This window comes from Elephas maximus, chromosome 3, assembly GCF_024166365.1.
Source record: "Elephas maximus indicus isolate mEleMax1 chromosome 3, mEleMax1 primary haplotype, whole genome shotgun sequence".
Taxonomy (NCBI): Eukaryota; Metazoa; Chordata; class Mammalia; order Proboscidea; family Elephantidae; genus Elephas; species Elephas maximus.
In genome coordinates, this window is record NC_064821.1 from 31,247,767 (window position 1) to 31,269,316 (window position 21,550).

Sequence of the window (21,550 nt, forward strand, 5' to 3'; positions counted from 1 at the left end):
AGAAAAACATAGAAGAAATGATTGGAACAGAAAATACCATTTGGTGATCACCACAGTAAAAATACTCAAAGGTGGTAATTGTCAATGGGTACTAAAATTAGTAGGCCAAAGTACCATGAAAAACAGAGTATCTACATCTCACAGTAATGTCCTATAAGGAACTTCCCAATTATAAAGGGTACAAGTTTAATTTCCAATACAAAAGAATGGAAGGACATGCGATAAATAGGGAAACAAAACACTCTTATATCAAATACAAGATCAGTGTATTTTATTGTTTGCAAAATAACATCAATAAAACTTTAAGAAGTATAAAATCAGATTTATTGAAGGTTATTCCCTGCAGCCTTATTTGTAATAACTGAAGAATTTAAGAAAGGTAAAATTTAGCTTGGATTAAGAAAGTAACAAACACTGATGATGACAGTGCAGCAGTTATAATGAAATTGTCATTTCTCCCAAAGGCACAAAGTAGCTTTCATGACCCACTCTTTGAGTTCATATTGCTTTCTTACTCACTGAGAAACTTTGTTCTTTAATCAGAGACTTTGGCAATTTGGTATTTGAAATTATACCAGTAAGGATGAAACAACCCACTTTGGACATAGTCTTTCCACTATGAGTTCTTACGTGTCCAGAGAGATAGGAAAGAATGACTAAAGGTTTTCCCACATTCCTTACATTCATAACGTCTTTCTCCACTGTGAGTTGTCGTATGTCTAGTGCGGTCTGAGGAATGACTAAAGGCTTTCCCACATTCCTGACATTCAAAAGGTCTTACTCCACTGTGAGTTGTTATATGTCTAGTGAGGAGTGAGGAATAACTAAAGTCTTTCCCACATTCCTTACATTCAAAAGGCCTCTTCCACTGTGAGTTTTTATGTGTCTAGAGAGATAAGAGGAATGAGTAAAGGTTTTCCCACATTCCTTACACTCATAAGGTCTTTCGCCAGTGTGACTTGTTATATGTTTAGTGAGGTGTGAGGAATAACTAAATGCTTTTCCACACTCCTTACATTCAAAAGGCCTCTCTCCACTGTGAGTTCTTAAGTGTTGAGAGAGAGAGGAGGAATGATTAAAAGTTTTCCCACATTGTTTACATTCATAAGGTCTCTCTACACTGTGAGTTCTCATATGTCTAGGGAGGTCTGAGGAATAACTAAATGCTTTCCCACATTCCTTACATTCATATGGCCTCTCTCCAGTGTGAGTCCTTATATGGGTAGTGAGGACGGAGGAACACCTAAAGCCTTTTCCACATTCCTTACATTCATAAGGTCTCTCTCCACTGTGAATTCTTATATGTGTAGTGAGATGTGATGACTGTCTAAAGGCTTTCCCACACTGGTTACATTTATAAGGTTTCTCTCCACTGTGAGTTCTTATGTGTTCAGAGAGGTAATAGGAGTAACGAAAGGTTTTCCCACATTGCTTACATTCATAAGGCTTCTCTCCACTGTGACTTCTTAAATGTTGAGAGAGATAGGACGAACGAGTAAAGGTTTTCCCACATTGCTTACATTCATAAGGTCTTTCTACACTGTGAGTTCTCTTATGTCTATGGAGGTTTGAAAAATAACTAAACACTTTCCCACATTCCTTACATTCATAGAGCCTCTCTCCAGTGTGAGTCCTTATAAGGGTAGTGAAGACTGAGGAACACCTCAAGTCTTTTCCACATTCCTTACATTCATAAGTCCTCTCTCCACTATGTACTCTTGTATGTGTAGTGAGATGTGATGGCTGACTAAAGGTTTTCCCACATTGATTACATTTATAAGGTTCCTTTCCACTGTGAGTTCTTATGTGTTCAGAGGGGTAACAGGAATAACTACAGGTTTTCCTACATTGCTTACATTCATAAGTTCTCTTTCCATTGTGAATTCTTACACATGTGAGGGATGAGGCCTGACTAGCCTTCCCACATTCCACACATTCATAACGCCTCTCTCCACTGTTAGTTCTTATATGTTGAGTTAGGGATGCCGCACTAAACGCTTGCCTACATTCCTTATGTTCATAAGGCTTATCTCTATTACAAAAATTTTTATGTGAAATGAGGGATGAAGGATGACTAACGGTTTTACAACATTCTTTACATTCACACCTATGACCTCTCACATGTGTCCAAAAGGATGATAAACTACAGAAATCTTTCCCACACTCATTACATTCAGATCGTTTCTCACCAGTGAGTGCTGTCTCAGAATTCTTAAGGGTTGAGATACAGATTAAGTCCTTCCCACATACCTTACATTTATGGGATTTCTTTCCAGTACAAGTCCTCATAGGAGTGGTTAGGTGTGAAGGACAACTCCAGGCTTCTCCACATTCCTTAGACTGATACATACTGCATCCAGTGTGAGATATGGCATGATAGTTATGTGACGAGTTATCCATGAAGGCATTTCCACATTCACAGCATTCAAAATGATTTACTTCTTGAGGATTTCTCCGTAGCACAGTTTGACTTGGAATCCGGCTGAAGGTTTTCCCACATGGATTACCTTTACTACTTTCATAGAGGCTCTCTACTATATGACTTCTGTTAAAAATGGGCAACATGCTGTTGGAAATAAATTTGTTACCATTTCATGATTAACAAACACAGTCAAAGTGCACAGTTTTCGCCCTGACTTGTCTTGTATTTCATAGGTTAAATCATCTAGCAGAAATACTACCATTACTGTTAGTTATTCTAAGATATGTGGCATTCTGATAACTGTGTCCAAAAGAAATGTTTCAAATACTCAGTATCTGACTCAAATTTATGAGAATGTTATATTGTGAAAATTCTCTGAGCACATAATTTTACAACTAGGTTTATGTATACTGTTGTTAGGTGCTGCCAAGTCAGTTCTAACTCACAGCGACCCCATGTATGACAGAATGAAACACTGCCTTGGTAATGCACCATCCTCACAATCATCACTATGTTTGCACCAATTATTGCAGCCACTGTATCAGTCCATCTCATTGAGTGTCTCCCTGATTTTCGGTGACTCTGCTTTACAAACTATTTTATATATACACATATATATGTGTGTGTGTATATATATATATATATATATACACACACGTGTGTGTATATACGCGATGTCAGGGCACCTTACAACTTTCTCCTAAAACACTGTTTTCTCTTGTTTGAATGGCACTCACCTCAAATGTCTCTTCTGGTTTTTATGCTGATCTTTATTGCCATACGATTTGGAGACTTCTCCTAACATGGAGGACGTGTTCTTCTTCATGAACTGTACCATTACATGTTCGATGAATAGCGTTTCTGCATCATTAAGGTTTTGAGAGACTGACCCAAAAATTCAAGTTGAGGTTCACAATGTAAAACAAAAAGGAAGAGAATTATTTGGAAAATAAAAAGACTGCTAAACAAAACCCACTGCCATCAAGTTGATTCCAACTCATAGCGACCCTACAGGACAGAGGAGAACTGCCCCATAGAGTTTCCAAGGAGCACCTGGTGGATTTGAACTGCCGGCCTCTTGGTTAGGAGCCGTAGCACTTAACCACTATGCCACCAAGGTTTCCATAAAAAGACTGCTATGAACAAAAAAAGACTTAGTCACGTTTTGTTGTTTCAGCCCTCTGACAATGGTTAAAAATCAATTTGCCAGAAAATATACCCATGAAGATTGACAGTAATGATGACACAAACAGGTGTAATTAGGAGAGCTAACTAGAAAGATACTGGACACAATACACATGTAACATTAAAGGATGAAAATGGACTCCATAACCCAGGTGTGAGAGGACTGCTAAAGTCAGGAAGGTAAGCTCAGGTATCTGTGAAGCTGTGTCCTCAAAACAAAAGAGACTTCTAGTCAACTAATTCAAATGTAATTCCCTCCATGCAGGTCTGGTCCTTCAAAAAATTCTTGCTTTCCTGGTGCTTACTGACACAGTGGCCCGGGACGAGTTCTATCTCCACTGTCCTTCCTTCTTTGGCAAAACCAATGGGTATAGCTGACATGGTGCTTACAGAGAAATGAATATCATTAGGGAAGATAGGACAGAGCAATGAACATTTCCCTGACACTGAGCCAATACTTTGCTCATCAGGGTCTCTGAAGATGGGCAGGTGTGAGCTTATCTGCAGCAAAACAATTATGTCAAACTTGTAACGAACACAGTCAAACTCTCTACAAGGTCCCAAAACACAAATCTCTCAGAGGCCCAAAGTGACCCCTGAAGCCAATACTTACACTTAGAACACTTAAAGAGCCTCAAAGTTTTTAATCACAAGAGAACTGAAAACCATAATACACAGAGCTTTATGATCATGGGGAAGCCAGGATTTGTGAGGTCCATATACCAAGGAACCATTCTTGTTTTATTTAATAATTTATTCCCATTCCTCAGCCCAGATACTGGAGCAAACTCAATGAGTAAAATATTTTTGTTCACTGAAGGGATAAAATTATTTTTTTTTAAATGATACCAATCTTACCCACAGAGGCCAGGTTTCTGAAGGTTTCCATCATCACATCTCTGTAGAGCTTCCTCTGAGCAAGATCCAGCAAAGCCCACTCTTCCTGGGTAAAGACCACGGCCACATCCTCAATAACCACTGAGTCCTAAAACATCCCACACATTATGGATCAGCAAAGTACCATATACTCTAATGTGTACAAAAATGAACAGTGAGGCTGACTGTCCTGGGGAACTGAGAATTCAAAGGAATTGACATAAGGTTTTGTGTTCTCCCAAGGTATACTGTAGGGTATACCCATTACCCTTGTCCCTATACTAACTACATTCACCTCCTGTCTCACAGACTTCCAACACACTGAAATAATCTCTCTACAGTTTGACTGTGACCAATTGCAGTCTTAGTCCTCTCTGTTTATGGTTTAGAACAGTTAGAAAACATAGCAGAAATTAGAGAAATGCCCTAATTCAGGTCATCACTTCCTTCTGTACAATTTCAACTCTTTCCGTGAGACCCACTAGAAGACTCAACAAAACATAAAGCACAGGCCGAAGGAAAAACGAGGTATTAACAACTGGGAAACACTGTAGAAGGGCAGTGATTCCTTTTGCCCATCACAGCCATTGGAGAAGGGGCCCACACAGACTGATAACCCTAGGCCTTGCACTAATCATATTTTCTTGAACTCTAGGAGATCAAGAGGTGACAGATGCACATGCTAAAAAAAGAATAATCTTTTGGAGAATTAGCAATTTTTACATGTCAGTCACCTATTTTTTTAAAATTGATTATTCTGTCATCTTTTCTATCCCTTTCATAGGAACAGGGGAAAGTAATAAAAGTTTAAAAAAAAAAAAAAGCTCAGGTGAGAGACAGGAAACATTAGAATCCAGATCTCCCCATGAGTCTCAAATTTCGAGACCTGATGTAAGTGTACACCAATTATTAGTGCCAGTTCCCCTCAACAAACATAACCCATAACCCTCCCCCCACAAAAACAGAGTCTAATGGTATAAGACAACAAAGATCACTACCTCTGTAAAAACAAGAATAGCATGTCCTTGCGTTTGCCAACCAAGAAGCAGTTACAATTCCTGTTTCGTAATGACTGCACAACATGATGAACATAATTAGTGTCACCAAGTTATACACGAAAACATTGTTGAACTGGCAAATGATTATGATTATCTAAATCCTTTGCTGTCATTTCAAAAATGTTCACAGAATCATCAGCAGGAGTAGACTTCATCTCAAAAAACCACTTTCTTTGTTCATCCTTAAGAAGCAACTCTGCATCTGTTAAAATTTTATCATAAGATTGGAACAATTCAGTCACATCTTCAGGCTCCACTTCTAATTCTAGTTTCCACCACATCTGCAGTTACTTCCTCCAGTAAAGTCTTGAACCCCTCAAAGTCATCCATGAATGTTGAAATCACCTTCTTCCAAATTCCTGTTAATGTGGATATTTTGACCTCCTCCCACAAATCACAAATGTTCTTAATGACATCTACAACAGTGAATCCTTTCCAGAAGGGTTTCAATTTACTTTGTCCAGATCCATCAGAGGAATCATTATCTATGGCAGCTATGGCCTCATGAAATGTATTTCTTAAATAAGAGGACCTGAAAGTCAAAATTACTTCTTGATCCATGGGCTGCAGGATGGATGCTGTGTTACCGGGCATGAAGACAACATTAATCTCCTTGTTCATCTCTATCAGAGCTCTCAGGTCACCACTGTCGATGGGCAGTAATATTTCAAAAAGAATCTTTTCTTCTGAGCGGCTTAAAATATTCCGTAAACCATGCTGTAAACAGATGTGCTATCACCCAGGTGGTTTTGTTGTCTATAAAGCATATGCAAAGTAGATTTAGCTTATCCTTAGGGGATCCAGGATTTTCAAAATGGTATATGAGCATTAGCTTCAACTTAAAGTCACCAGTTGCATTAGTCCCTAACAAGAGGGTCAGTCTGTCCTTTAAAGCTTTGAAGCCAGGCACCGGCTTCTCTTCTTTAGCCTTGGAAGTCCTGGAAGGCATCTTCTTTCAACGTACAGCTGGTTTGCCTACACTGAACACGTGCTCTCTACTGTGGCCCCTTCGTCAATTAGCCTAGCTACATCTTCCGGATAACGTGCTGCAGCCTCCACATCAGCACTTGCCGCTTCACCTTCTCCTTTTATGTTATGGAGACGGCTTCTTTCCTTAAGCCTCAGGAACCAACCTCTGCAAGCTTTTCTTCTGCAGCTTCCTCACTTCTCTCAGTCTTCATAGGAACAAAAAGAGTTAGGGGCCTGCTCTGGATTACGTTTTGGTTTAAGGGAATGTTGTGGCTGGTTTCATCTTCTATTCAGACCACTAAAACTTGCTCTACATCAGCAATTACTCGATTTCGCTTTCTCATCTTTTGCGTGTTCACTGGAATAGGACTTTTAACTGCCTTCAAGAACTTTTCCTTTGCATTCACAACTTGGCTATTTGGTGGGAAGGCCTAGATTTTGGCCTATCTTGGCTTTCGATATGCTGTCCTTATTAAGCTCAATCATCTCTAGCTTTTGATTTAAAGTTAGAGATGTGCAACTCTTCCTTTCACTTGAACACTTAGAGGCCAGTGTAGGGTTATTAACTGGCCTAATTTTAATATTGTTGTATCTCAGGGAATACGGAGGCCCCGAGAGAGGGAACGAGGCTGGGGAATAGCCAGTCAGTGGAGCAGTCCACGCACCACATTTATCAATTAAGTTTGCCATCATCTATGGGTGCAGTTCGTGGGGCCCCAAAACAATTGCAATAGTACTATCAAAGAACACTAATCAAAGATCACCATAACAAATACAATAATAAGGAAAAAGTCTGAAATACTGTGAGAATTACCAAAACGTGACAGATGAAGGGCACACGTGCTGCTGGAACAATGGCACCAGCAGACTTGCTCAATGCAGGGCTGTTAAAAACTTTCAATTTATAAAAAACACAGTATTTGCTAAGTGCAATAAAGCAAAGCACGATAAAACGAGATATGCCTGTACTCCAAAGTACACACTTATTGAAAAATTCCTTTCTCCCAGTAAAAGCGGATAGAAAAAAATGATACTCATCACTCCATTCCGACTCAACATTATCCTAAAGGTTGTAGCTGGTAAATGCCAAAAAAAGAAACAAAGAACAGTAAAGAAACAAAGGAATAAGATGTTAAACGGGGGTGAGAGGGAGGAGCACAACCACATTTTATTCTACAAGTAACTTACTGTTTATTTAGAATCCCTAAAGATGGTATATGTGATAATAGGATTGTGAGATTTTAGGTAATATTCAGATTACAAAAAAAGAAAATCAGAGAAGGGTTTACTTTAAATATTTCAGTTCTATACACCAGTACTAAGCAGTTGAGAAATTAACTTTTAAAAGACAACATGTATTTTAATTAAAAGTACCTAAAAGGAACATAAAGATACTAATGAAAAAGTTATAAAATATTATTAAATGACATCCAAATAGACTGAAAATAAATGAAAAGGTATGTATGCTCTTAGAAAATCGTTCTCCCCAGATAGATCATTATTTTAAATGCACTTCTATAAAATTCCAACCAATTTAATTATTTTTTAGGACTTCACAGAAGAAAAAAAAAAACACATTAAAAATGTATTTAATGTATACATTTAGAACTGCAAATGCCCACAAACTATTAACATGTTCTAATAAAAAAGGCATGGGGGATTGTCCAAACATGTCCATGTGTAATTATACTTTTATATATTTACTTTCCAAATAAAGCTGTAATATTCTAGACAGGGGAAACCCTGGTGGCATAGTGGTTAAGCGCTACGGCTGCAAACCAAGAGGTTGGCAGTTCGAATCCACCAGGAGCTCCTTGGAAACTCTATGGGGCAGTTCTACTCTGTCCTACAGGGTCACTAGGAGTCGGAATCGACTCGACGGCAGTGGGTTTGGTTTTTTGGTATACTAGACAGCGCGGTATCAGTATAGGAATACACAAACATACCAACGGAAAAAACAAACAGCCCTGAAAAAGGCCCATTGATCTATGTTAAGTTGACTCATGACACAGCAAGTAATGCAGGTCAGTGTCAGAAAGCACATACATTCCCAAATGTGGGGTAATGTCAACTAAATGAAGTCCTTGCTTAGCGCAACGGGTTAAGCGCTCTGCTACCAACTGAAAGGTTGGTGGTTTGAGTTCACCCATGGGCACTTACGAAGGTCTAGTATTATACTCCCCAAAAAATCAGCCACTGAAAACCCTAGAGAGTACAATTCTACTATGAAACACATGGTATAACCATGACTCACAATCACTTCTACAACTAGCTTATTTTTTTTAATAAAGTAATTACCTAATTCCCCCACGTATCTGTCAGTTAGTTGTACTGTGGGGGCTTCTGTGTTGCTATGATGACAGAAGCTATACATCATGGATTGAATTGTGCCCCCCAAAAATATCTTTCAACTTGGCTAGGTCATGATTCCCTTGTATGATTGTCTATCATTTTATAATCTGATGTGATTTCCCTATATGTTGTAAATCCTATCATTATGATGTTATACTGACGACGTCTACAAGATTAGATAGTGTCTTAAGCCAATCTCTTTTGAGATATAAAAGAGAGAAGCAAGCAGAGACACGAGGACCTCATACCACCAAGAAAGCAGGGTTGGGTGCAGAGCGTGTCCGTTGGACCTGTGGTTCCTGTGCTGAGATGCTGCTAGACCAAGGGAAGACTGATGCATCACAAGAACCTTCCTCCAGAACTGACTGAAAGAGAAAGCCTTTCCCTGGAGATGGCACCCTGCATTCAGACTTCTAGCCTACTGGACTGTGAGACAATAAACTTCTCTTTGTTAAAGCCATCCACTCATGGTATTTCTGCTATAGCAGCACTAGATGACTAAGATACTATATAACCATTTTCAAATGCCAGCAGGATCACCCATGGTGGACGGATTTCAGCTGAGCTTCCACAACAAGACAAAGAAGAAGGACCTGCCAGTCTAATTCTGAAAAAAATGGGCCAGTGAAAACCTTATGAATAGCAGGAGAACACTGTGTGATATAGTGCTGGAAGATGAGTCCCTCAGGTTGGAAGGCAGTCAAAACACGAGTGGGGAAGAGCTGCCTCCTCAAAGTAGGGTTGACCTCAATGACATGGACAAAGGCAAGCTCTGGGAACTTCATTTGCTGATGTGACATGACTCAAAATGAGAAGAAACAGCTGCAAACATCCATTAATAATTGGAACCTGGAATGTACAAAGTATGAATCTAGGAAAATATGAACTTGACCAAAAATGAATGGAACACATAAACATTAAAATCCTAGGCTTTATTGAGCTGAAAGGGCTGGTACTGGCCATTTTAAATCTGACAATCACACGGTCTACTATGTCGGGAATGACAAATGGAAGAGGAATGGTGTAGCATTCGTTGTCAAGAAGAACATTCCAAGATCTATCCTGAAGTACAACGCTGTTAATGATAGGATAATATCCATATGCCTGCAAGGAAGACCAGTTAATATGAGTATTATTCAAATTCACGAACCAACCACTAGGGCCAAAGATGAAGAAATTGAAGATTTTTACCAACTCCTACACTCTGAAATTGGTCAAACATGCAATCATGATGCAATGGTAATTACTGGCAATTGGAAATGCGAAAGGGGGAAACAAAGAAAAAGGATCAGTATTTGGAAATTTTGGCCTTGGTGATAAAAAATGATGTCGGAGATTGCATGATAGAATTTTGCAAGATCAACTGTTTCTTCACGGAAAATAACTTTTTTCAACAACATAAACAGTGACTATACACATAGGCCTTGCTGGATGGAATACACAGCAATCTAACTGACTACATCTGTCGAAAGAAACATTGGAAAAGCTCAATATCATAGGTCACAACAAGGCCAGTGGCTGACTACAGAACAGACCATCAATTGCTCTTATGCAAGTTCAAGTTGAAGATGAAGTAAATTAGAACAAGTTCACCAGAGCCAAAGCACAACTTTGAGTATATCCCACCTGAACTCACAGACCACCTCAAGAATAAATTTGATGCACTGAACACTAATGACCAAAGACCAGACAAGTTGTGCAATGATATTAAGAACATCATACATGAAGAAAGGTCATTAAAAAGACAGGAAAGAAAGAAAACAACAAAATAGATGTCAGAAGAAACTCTGAAACTTGCTCTTGACCTTTGAGAAGCTAAAACAAAAGAAGAAATGATGAAGTAAAAGAGCAGAAGATTTCAAAGGATGGCTTAAGAAGACAGAGTATTATAACAACATGTGCAAAGACCTGGAGTTAGAAATCTAAAAGGGAACAACACACTCTGCATTTCTCAAGCTGAAAGAATAGAAGAAAAAAATTAAAGCCTCGAGTTGCAATATTTAAAGATTCTAGGAGCAAAATGAGTCAGAATCAACTTGACAGCACTGGGCTTTTGGTTTAGGAACAAAATACTGAATGAAGCGGTAAGCATCAAATGAAGATGGAAGCAATATACAAAGTCACTATATCAAAAAGAATTGGTCAACGTTCAACCATTTCAGTAGGTGGCATATGATCAAAAACCAGTGGTAGAAAAGGAAGAAGTCCAAGCTGCACTGAAGACATGGGTTAAAAACAAGGCTCAAGGAATTAACAGAATATCAATTGAGATGTTTCAACAAACAGATACAGTGCTGGAAATTTTCACTCATCTACGCCAAGAAATTTGGAAGACAACTACCTGGCCAGCTGACTGGAAGATATCCATATTTATGCCTACTCCAAAGAAAGGAAATCAAACAAAATATGGAAATTATCAAACAATATCAGTATCACACATGAGAAAAATTTTGCTGAAGATCATTCAAAAGCAGTTGCAGCAGTACATTGACAGGGAACCGCCGAAATTCAAGCCAGACTGAGAAGAGGATGTGTAGAACCCAAGGACATCATTGCTGATATCAGCCAGATCCTGGCTGACAACACCAGACAGATGTTTACCTGTGTTTTGTTGACCACGCAAAGGCATCAGACTGTGTGGATCATAACAAATTATGGATAACATTGCAAAGTATGGGAATTCCAGAACACTTAATTGTGCTCATGAAGAACCTGTACTTCAACCAAGAAACAGTCGTTCAAAAAGAACAAGCGGATACTGTGTGGTTTAATGTATGGAAAGGTCTGCATCAAGGCTGTATTCTTTCACCATACTTATTCAATCAGTATGCTGAGCACATAATACGAGAAGCTGAACTATATGACAAAGAACAGGGCATCGGGATTTCAGGAAGACTAATTAACAACCTGCAATACAGAGGTGACACAACCTTGCTTGCTGAAGTGAAGAGGACTTGAAGCACTTACTGATGAAGATCAAAGACCACAGCCTTCAGTATGGATTACTCCTCAACATGAAGAAAACTCAAATCGTCACAACTGGACCAATAAACAACATCACGATAAACAGAGAAAAGATAGAAGTAAGTTGTCAAGGGTTTCATTTTACTTGGATCCACAATCAACGTCCATGAAACCAGCAGTCAAGAAATCAAACAATGCATTGCATTGGGCAGATGTGCTGCAAAAGATCTCCTTAAAATGTTAAAAATCAAAGATGTTGCTTTGAGGACTAAGGTGCACCTGACCCAAGCCATGGTGTTTTCAATCACCTCATATGCTTGTGAAAGCTGTGCAATGAATAAGGAAGACTGAAGAACTGATGCTTTTGAATTATGGTATTGGCAAAAAATACTGAATATACCACGGACCACCAGAAGAACAAACAAGTCTGTCTTGGGAGAAGTATAGCCAGAGTGCTCCTTGGAAGTGAGAACAGTGAAACTTCCTCTCGTATACTTTTGGACATGTAATCAGGAGGGACCAATCCCTGGAGAAGGTAAGAGGTAGTAAGGTAGAGGGTCTTCGAAAATGAGGAAGACCCTTGATAAGATGGATTGATAGAGTGGCTCCAACGATGGGCTCAAACACAGTAACCACTGTGAGGATGGCAAAGGACCAGGAAGTGTTTTGTTCTGTTGTACACAGGGCGGCACCTAACAACTACAGTTCAGAAGGGCTTTTATATGTAAACTATTGATACCCAGATCTTAGAAATTTACATTTATATTCACTACAACAAATGTTGTAAAGCAAAATAATGGATACAATCCCAGCATCCATTCATGCCCATACACTTAAACACAGCAAGGAAAAAAACTAAGGTCACTTGTATACAGTATTCCGAAGTTTTTATAAGAATTTAGATTTAAGCTCTCTATGTATTTTTTTTACGTATTGTTAGGAAACCCTGGTGGCATCGTGGTTAAGTGCTATGGCTGCTAATCAAAAGGCTGCAGTTCAAATCCACCAGGCGCTCCTTGGAAACTCTGTGGGGCAGTTCTACTCTGTCCTATAGGGTCGCTATGAGTCGGAATCAACTCGATGGCAATGGGTTTTTTTGTTTGTTTGTTTGTACTGCTATGATCAACAGCACTGGGTTTGGTTCTTGGTTTTTTGTTCATTGTTATGAAAAGATCGCCAGGATAATTTGTTCAGTAAAAAGTAAGTGTAAATTCCATTCTGTCTTTTGTGTAACAAACTAAGGGAAATAGAAATTCTATTTGCTTCCATATACATAACACTGGCAACATGCTTCAAACAGTAATAAAAACGGTTATTTAAGGGAAGCTGAGGGAAGAGGGATGACCTGGGTGATGACAAGAGTGGGAACAAGTCTTCATAAGCTATACTTTTAAAATTCATATTAAGTTTCAAACTTCGAAGGTATTATCCACTGGAAAAACGTAGTTTCAGTGAACTATATTGTACTTTTAAACATAAATTTTTACTTGGAATTCACATTTGTAATAATAAAACCATTTAATCATTTAGGACCAACTGTTGTTAAATGATCTAATGCTTGTGCAAATCACAAAAGTATAAATTAAGAGCTCTCTTTCTAAACACAGGAACCAGGGATATCAGAGTCCATACATTCATTTTAGCTCAGCCAGGAGGTTTCTAAAATGGCTAAAATATGCAACACGTTAGGGTTTCTGGCATGACTAGTTAAATGTAACAGAAGTCTTTTAAGATCCATCTCAAAATTTAAGTAAGCTTTAGAGTAAGTTTTACATCACTTAAAATAGACTACTCTGTGTTTCAGAGGTTTATATTTGTTAAATTGAAAAATTATCAGTAGAGACACACCAAATGATCTAGAAATTTTCTTCCAGTGGAAACTGTAAACACAAGAACTTAAATACACATGTCTCAGATGTTGAGCTTCTCTAGCAAAAGAGAACACTTTAATTTTAGATTCTAATTCAAGACTATGGAGAACAGTGAAAAATTACAGGGATTAAACACCAGCTCTAGGCATAGGCGGGACACCAAGAACCTACATAAGGGATTCGTGCTTTCCACACACTTGCAAGCCTCAAGGAAAAAGCATTCCCCATTGTGGGGCGGGGGAAGGTGAAAGAAAACTGTGTCTGGAGACTCTACAGAAGTTCCAGATGGACTCACTGTCCCGAGGTTCATACCTTTGGTGACATTAGGAGAGCACTACCACCACCCAGGACCCCATAAACAGGGCCTTTACCCACAAACTCTCTTCCTCCTTTTCTAACACATAGCACTGTGAGAAAAGTGGAGCTGTAGTTTTAGAACAGCACAGAAAATGCTCCAGTGTCTGGGAAAAGTCAAGAAAACTGCTAAGAAATATAGGACAAGGATGGCTCTGGAGGGCCAAGTCTCAGCCTCCACAGCCAGAGCTGCACTGTCTTCAGGCTCTGGTCAGGAGACTCTGTCATTCAATACAGAGCACCAAGGCCCAGGGTAGGGATGCTAACACCCCGTGGTGCCAGTTCTGAGAGTCACATAGGGAAGGCGATCCCAGGCATCTGAATCTTGAAAAGCCACATATGCACAGAGGAAGGGCCCAGTGACAGTGGAGCAGACCCTTAGGATGCCTCCTAGGACTCAGTCCCTTGGCCTCCTCTGCCACATTTTTTCTTCACTGAGGAACCACAATCTCAACCTTCATCCACTTACAGTAAGAATAACCCAGTTCTCTGCAGAACTCACCATTTCCTTGCTCCGGTTTCTGGAAGTCTGAGAGAATGTTGTCTCTAAGCCCAAGAACCCACTTCTGTTAAAAGGGATGGGAGTAGAAGCAGAGCACAGGGTAGTTTGGAAGCAGATGAATAATGTCTGGTCCACACACCAATCAGGGCAGTTGAAGCTGTACTTGTGTTTTACAGATGTGCAAAATGGTTGCCCTAGGTTCCCAGATGCCTGGACTGGACTAGTTCTTCCTGTACCACGCTTGAGACCTGAAACGGAAGAAGGATGGGGAGGCAACAGTATTGAGTAAGCAAGGAGTGACACGTTTCTGGCTTCCTCCCAGGCTCCCATGGAGCAGTGGTCCTTCAAACCAAGAAACTGTCAGTTAACAGCCAATCACTTTAACCACTGTACCACCAGGGTTCCAAAATGGGGAAATAGATCTGCTAAAAGCAAAGGTTATATTTAATTCAATTTGCTTGTGTTTCAATGATTAAAATTAATATCAACCTAAACTGGATTTACCTCATTCTGAAACCTACAATGGTATTTAAGCAGAAACGAGTGGGAGTAACTGAAGGGATATGAAGGGCACTCTCTGAGGAGGTGACATTTGACATGAGACCTGAATTGTAAGAATTATCAAATTCCTATCGTTGAAACCTTTTTCTCTGATAAGAAGAAATACTAGACGCAAAGGCTAAAAGGCAGAGAAAACCTTCACATCATTCAAAAAGTTTTTTAAAAATGTGTCAAGAACTTATCTAACATGAGGGCGTTATAAATTTAAGTCAGAGAGCAATACATAAGCCTGAACGTGTAGGATCTTGTCGGCCAACATAAAATATATGAATTTTAATCTAAAATAAATACACTGATTTATTTTAAAAAATTATCCTAAAATAAACAGATTGATAGCTTACTTGGTTGACATTTTTGAAATATGCCTCTTGCTGCTGGGTGGAGATTATAATTTCTTGTGACAAGAAAAAAAGTAGAAAGTTCAGAGGCTGCCTTCATAAGGCAGATCTCTCACAGACTAGCGTGGACTACTTCCACTAATCTAGTAAATGGATGCAGATACCACTTACCGGCTGGGCAAGCTAGGTGAGAAGTAGATTTGTTCAGGTGAGATTTTTAAAAGATCTGTCTTAGACATGTAAGATTTCAGAGCCATATAGTCCTTAGTGCCCCAAGTGGACTATGGGAAGGGTTTGGTCTCTGAGTCCATTGGTGCCCAAGACCCCATATCTCAACCCGCAGGCTGTCTTCCTGGACACAAAGAATCAAACTGAAACCTCTGTAACAGGCTCCTTCCCACTTCTGAAGCTTCAAGCTGAAGGAAAGGAAAAGCACTGTTCTGGCATGTCTTAGGACTTTAGGAAATGTGGGTGGGTTTAAGCTGATACTGTGGTGTTATCTGAAGGACAATTCTTAGATTCTGAACTAGGAAAATTCAGTAGTTTTGAGTGAAAGTTTGAATTTGGCATGAAGTGACTACATTCCCAGTCATATCTCCAAAGGGAACTCCAGTCCAAAAAGGGAGTACTTTCAGAATATCTATCTCTAGGGAAGAAAAGGGAAAAATAAAAGGCACCACATTCTTCTGTCAATGTTGAGATTACAAGTGGTATTTAATGATCATTTCTACTCTATGCATTTTTGAACTTTTGGACGCATGCAACACTATTACAATTTTCAAAAAATAACATCATTTATTTTCTCCACACATTAGTTTTCAACACTGGATTTTTAGATATGACACCAAAAATACAATCAATGAAAGACAAAGCAGATAAATTAAAAATCTTGTGCATTAAAGGACTTTGTCAACAAAGTGAAGAGGCAACCCACAGAATGGGAGAAAATACAATGAAACCTTGAGAGCAGGACCGTCTTGCTTTTATGGGTCTCGAAGTTTTCTGCCTTTGAAAAGGTGTGGTCTTACCACTTTTGTATCTCTTGTTTTTGTGGAAAATATTTGAGTTTTCCTTCTCTGGCAGGTTTCCGCCTTACATAGGTTCCAGCTTTCACAGGTTTTACTGTATTGGGGAATCATATGCCCCATAAGGGGTATCCAGGATATATAAAGAACTGCTACCATTCAACAACACAGAGACCAACAAATCATTTTAAAAATGGGCAAAAAAACTTAGACATTTCCCAAAAAATTATATACAAACGATCGACAAACATGAAAAGATGCTCAATGCCATTAGTCATTAGGGAAATGCAAATCAAAACCATATGAGATACCACCTTATCCCTACTAGGATAATTACTATCAGAAGCACAGAAAACAAGAGTTTGTGGGAATGTGGAGAAACCGCAGTGGGATTGTAAGAAAATTATGCAGCCTCTGTGGGTAAGTTTGGTGGCTCTTCAAAAAGTTAAAACTACATCTCAGGGAACATGTAGCTCAACTGCTATAACACAGTTTATAAAGAAAAATGTTCTACATTCTACTTTGGTGAGTAGCATCTGGGGTCTTAAAAGCCTGTCTGGGGCCATCTAAGATACTCCACTGGTCTTACCCTTTCGGGAGCAAGGGAGAATGAAGAAAACTGGAGACACAAGGCAAAGATTAGTCCAAAGGCCTAATGGACCACAACTACCATGGCATCCACCAGACTGAGTCCAATAAAACAAGATGGTGTTTGGCTACCACCACTGACTAGTCTGACAGGGATCACAATAGAGGGTCCCGAACAGAGCTGGAAAAAAATTGAGAACAAAACTCTAACTTGCAAAAAAAAAAAAAAAAAAAAAAGACCAGATTTACTGGCCTGAGAGACTAGAGAAACCCCAACAGCCTGACCCCCGGACACCCTTTTAGCTCAGTAATTAAGTCACTCCTGAGATTCAGCCAAAGATTAGACAGGACCACAAAACAAAATGAGACTAAGGGGGCACAACAGCCCAGGGGCAAGAACTAGAAGGCAGGAGGGGACAGAAAACCTGGTAATAGGGAACCAGGGTGGAGAAGTGAGAGTGTTGACAAGTTCTGGGGTTAACCAATGCCATAAAACAATATGTGTACTAACTGTTTAATGAGAAGATAGTTTGTTCTGTAAACCTTCATCTAAAGCACAATAAAAAAGGAAAAAAAAGTTAAACCTACAATTACCCTATGACCCATAAATTTCCATTTCTATGAGCGCTGGTGGCACAAACGTTAAGCACTCGGCAGCTAACTGAAAGTCTGTCATGTTTGAATTCATCCAACAGCTCTGCGGGAGAAAGGCCCGCAATCTGCTTCTGTGAAGATCACACCCAAGAAAACATTATGGCAGTTATAAGTCATTATGAGTCTACAATAGATTTGACAGCACCTAACAACAGCAGTAGGTATATATCCAAAAGGCTTAAAAGCAGGGACGCAAACAGGTATTTTTACACCAGTGTTCACTGCAGCACTGTTCATAATACCCAAAAAGTGGAAAAACCCCAAATGTCCATCAACAGATGCATGGATAAACAAAATGGAATATTATTCAATCAAAAAAAGAGAAGTTCTCATAAATTCTACAACATGAATGGAATATGTCAGACACAAAAGGACAAATACTGGACCATCGCACTTAAATGAAATGGCTAGCACAGGCAAATGTATAGAGATCAAATGGTTACTGGAGCGGATGGGAAAGAGGCGGTGAGTCAATGTTTAAGAGGCACCAGGTCTCTGCTAAGGGCGATGGAAAACTTGGAAACTGACATTGGTGATGGCTGCGCAACATGCTGAAAGTAATCAATGTTACTGAATTGTACATGTAAAAATGGCTGAAATAAGAAAAGGTTTTGTCATACATATTTTACCACACACAAGAATAGATAGCATGAAATGACATTATTAAAACAAGAAAGAAACTCAGTTCCTTGGTCTGAGTGTGTGAGTGAAAAGGGACATTTTATCATGGGGATAGAAGGAGGAACATGTGTACTACACAGGTTTAATGCCAATCTTAGGCTGTACTAACCTAGAGAAATAAACCCAGATTTGAGAAACTGCAGTATATAAAGGAAAGACTTTTTAAGGTAATTGGATCTGGATCACCTTTTTATTAACATGAAAAGGAAAAAAAGACTGCTTCCATAACAAACAAAAATTCACATATATTATAATCCTAAATAGTTAAAAACAAACAAACAAACAAAAAGAGGAGGCTAATAGCATTGGAGTTTCCAATAACTTCTCAAAGAGGACACTTAAATTTGGACACTTTAAATTCACTCCATAGGGTTTTCAGTGCTGTGACCTTTCAGTAATAGATCGCCAGGCCTGTCTTCCAAGGCAAATCTGGGTGATTCCAACACTAACCTTTCAGCTAGTAATCTTAACCTTTTCTTCCACCCGGGGACTCCCTACTTGACACTTTTACTTTGTAAAATAATTATTACAATGAGGTACTTTTTGTAGCACAGGATCCTGCCTGACCCTTTAGGATCTGTTCAAGTACTTTGGTTAGTTTCACTACACACGCCTCTCTGCCTTCATTCCTAATATCCACTGTTCTGACATTGGGAATATGAACAGTTTTTCCTTCAAGAAGCCTTCAACCTTTTAAGAAGTATGGAGCTTTGGAAGCAGAAATTATGGCTGACTCCCCAGCATCCAATCCCTCAAAGATCACACACATTGGGTGTGTGATCTCCCACATCGCCTATATTAAGCTTGTTCGGCAACAACACATTTTACATCAGAAGACCTAGGGTTGGCTGTAGTGTTTCTCACACAATCATGATGACAGTTTCTGCCTTCCAGCCAAAGAAATTCCTCGTAACATGCCTCTTACTAAATATTTCCCCCCTGAAATTGGGATAAATATGGTCCTAAACATACAAGCTAGCTCCAACTTGTGTTTCTTAATTCTTCGTCTGTCTTAAACATCTATAAGGATGTTTTAAGAAGGGGGCTACATTCCTCACCACAATCTTAACTGTTTGTGTGACCAGCAATACCCAACAAAAGTCCTGCCTTGAAGCAGCACAGAAAACAAAGGAGAGCCATTTCAGGCAGGGAAATTGTGATCAGGAATATGCCCTTTTAAGAACAGACCTGAATTTGATTTCAGACACTGCCGTTTACCAGATATGTATCCACGGGCAAGCTATTTAATTTCTCCAAGACTATTATTTTTGGAAAATGCCACAAATACTACCTATCTCAGTGTTGTTAATAAAAGGAGATGCAGTATATAAAGTGGAGCCTTGGTGGTACACTGGTCAAGAGCTATGACTGCTAACCAAAAGGTCAGCAGTTCCAATCCACCAGTGGCTCCTTGGAAACCCTATGAGGCAGTTCTACTCTGCCCTACAGGGTCACAATGAGTCGCAATCCACTGGACAGCAATGGGTTTGGTTTGTTTTTGGTTTTGTTCTTCTAGTTAGCAACCCTATAGAACAGAGTAGAGCTATCCCATAGGGTTTCCAAGGAGCGGCTGGTGGATTGGAACTGCCGATTTTTCCGTTAGCAGCCGTAGCTCTTAACCACTGTGCAACCAATGCTCTTTAACATATCAACTATTTAGCAAATTGCCCAGCCCTTCCGAAACAGCTCAATAAATAGTAAACCATACATACAGAGCAAAGCGTGACTGAGGCCTAGTGAGGAGTGAAACATGACTCGTGTGTGTACGTGTGTGTGTACGCGCGCGTTCGAGAGTGGTGGCAACTGAGAACCTAGATTGTAAAAGAAAACGAAAGGGAGCATGGTGAGCTTCAGACAGGAGGGGGCGGGAGCAGCACATTAAGACTCCAGCTGACTGCCCTGGGCATACATGAGGCCCGTGACTGCATTTTTCAAACACTCGGATGAAGTTGACGCTGCTGGTCTGAGAACCCCACTTTAACTTAGAGAGGATTCACACGATTTTACCTGTGAATGCACCGAGAGACACAGGTCCGCCCCACCTACCCGGTCGTTCAGAGAGCAGCTGCGGCCCGGTGGGCCCGGATCTCAGAGGAAGCAGCAAAGCGAAACAGCCAGCGACGGCGGCAAAAGGGCAGCGGCTCCCCCGGCTAGAGAAGACCCGAGGCTCTGGGAGGCCGCAGAGACCAGAAGTGCCAGGCAAGCGGGAGACGCGCCCTTAGACCCCGAGACAGGAGCCTGTGGGGTCACCTGGTATTGCCTTAGGCTGACTGGTGACAAAGCAAAAACTACCTTACACCGGAGGAGAATAGCAACCAAACGAAGCTGCCCACGGAGGACGCCCTCCCCCACTTCCGGTTTCTGGAACTCTCGGTGCATCAGGGGAAAGGTTCCGTGCGGGAACACAGAGAGGTCGGTTCAGCGTCTGCCCCTTGTAGTTGGGATCTAGCCACAGCTGTCGTTATTTCCTCTATAGCGAGAAACCCAGGTTTTCTTAAATGTGTACATAACTGAAACACTATTTCAGTAATCAAAGATACCCTTGGGGAGCAGAGAAAGTTGGTATTTGCGTATCTGAGCATTTGAAAAAATTTTACCATGGTCTTCAGAGAAATAATTTCTTTGCTCCTCATGAATATTTCCCCATCTTTAGAATTGTTGAAGTCTCTAGTTTGGCTTCTGTTTCATGGTTTGTTGTCCCTTGCATATTGGGTATCTGTCCCTAGGAGCAGGGTACAGACTGTGCAAAGCCAATAGGGTCTCTCCAAGTGCTGAGGATTCTGGAGAGAGGACTCTTCCAGGGTGAGAGGCAGGAAGATACCAGTCGTTCTCCGGGCCAGTGAGTAGAAGGTGAAATACTTTTGAAAATGACAGTCATAAACAGTTTTTACTTTTTTCTCATATATACACACGTAATAAAGTGGTGCATAACGTGTACTAATCTTAAGTGTACAGCGCGATGAATTTTTGCATCTGGATATACACTCATATAACCTCCTCTGTGATCAAGTTAGGGAAATTTTCCAGCACATAAGATTCCCTCCTACTGTATTCCCAGGTGACAAGAGCAACTAACCAGTGCTCTGACTTACTGCCAGAGATAAAATTTGTCCGTTCCTGGATTTATTTAACTGGAATAATACTGTATGA

At 40.0% G+C, this 21,550-nt stretch overlaps 1 protein-coding gene across 1 annotated transcript; it reads right to left on the reverse strand.

Moving 5' to 3' along the window:
* Positions 1-319: 319 nt before the first annotated feature.
* On the reverse strand, positions 320-20,606 carry LOC126072196 (zinc finger protein 883-like). Its single transcript, XM_049877009.1, has 5 exons — positions 20,447-20,606; positions 14,554-14,801; positions 4,466-4,592; positions 3,160-3,307; positions 320-2,566 (listed from the first exon to the last, which is right to left on the reverse strand). Exons 2-5 carry the CDS (start codon positions 14,554-14,556, stop codon positions 796-798), a joined length of 2,049 nt encoding a protein of 682 aa, XP_049732966.1. The 5' UTR covers positions 14,557-14,801; positions 20,447-20,606; the 3' UTR covers positions 320-795.
* Positions 20,607-21,550: the final 944 nt, after the last annotated feature.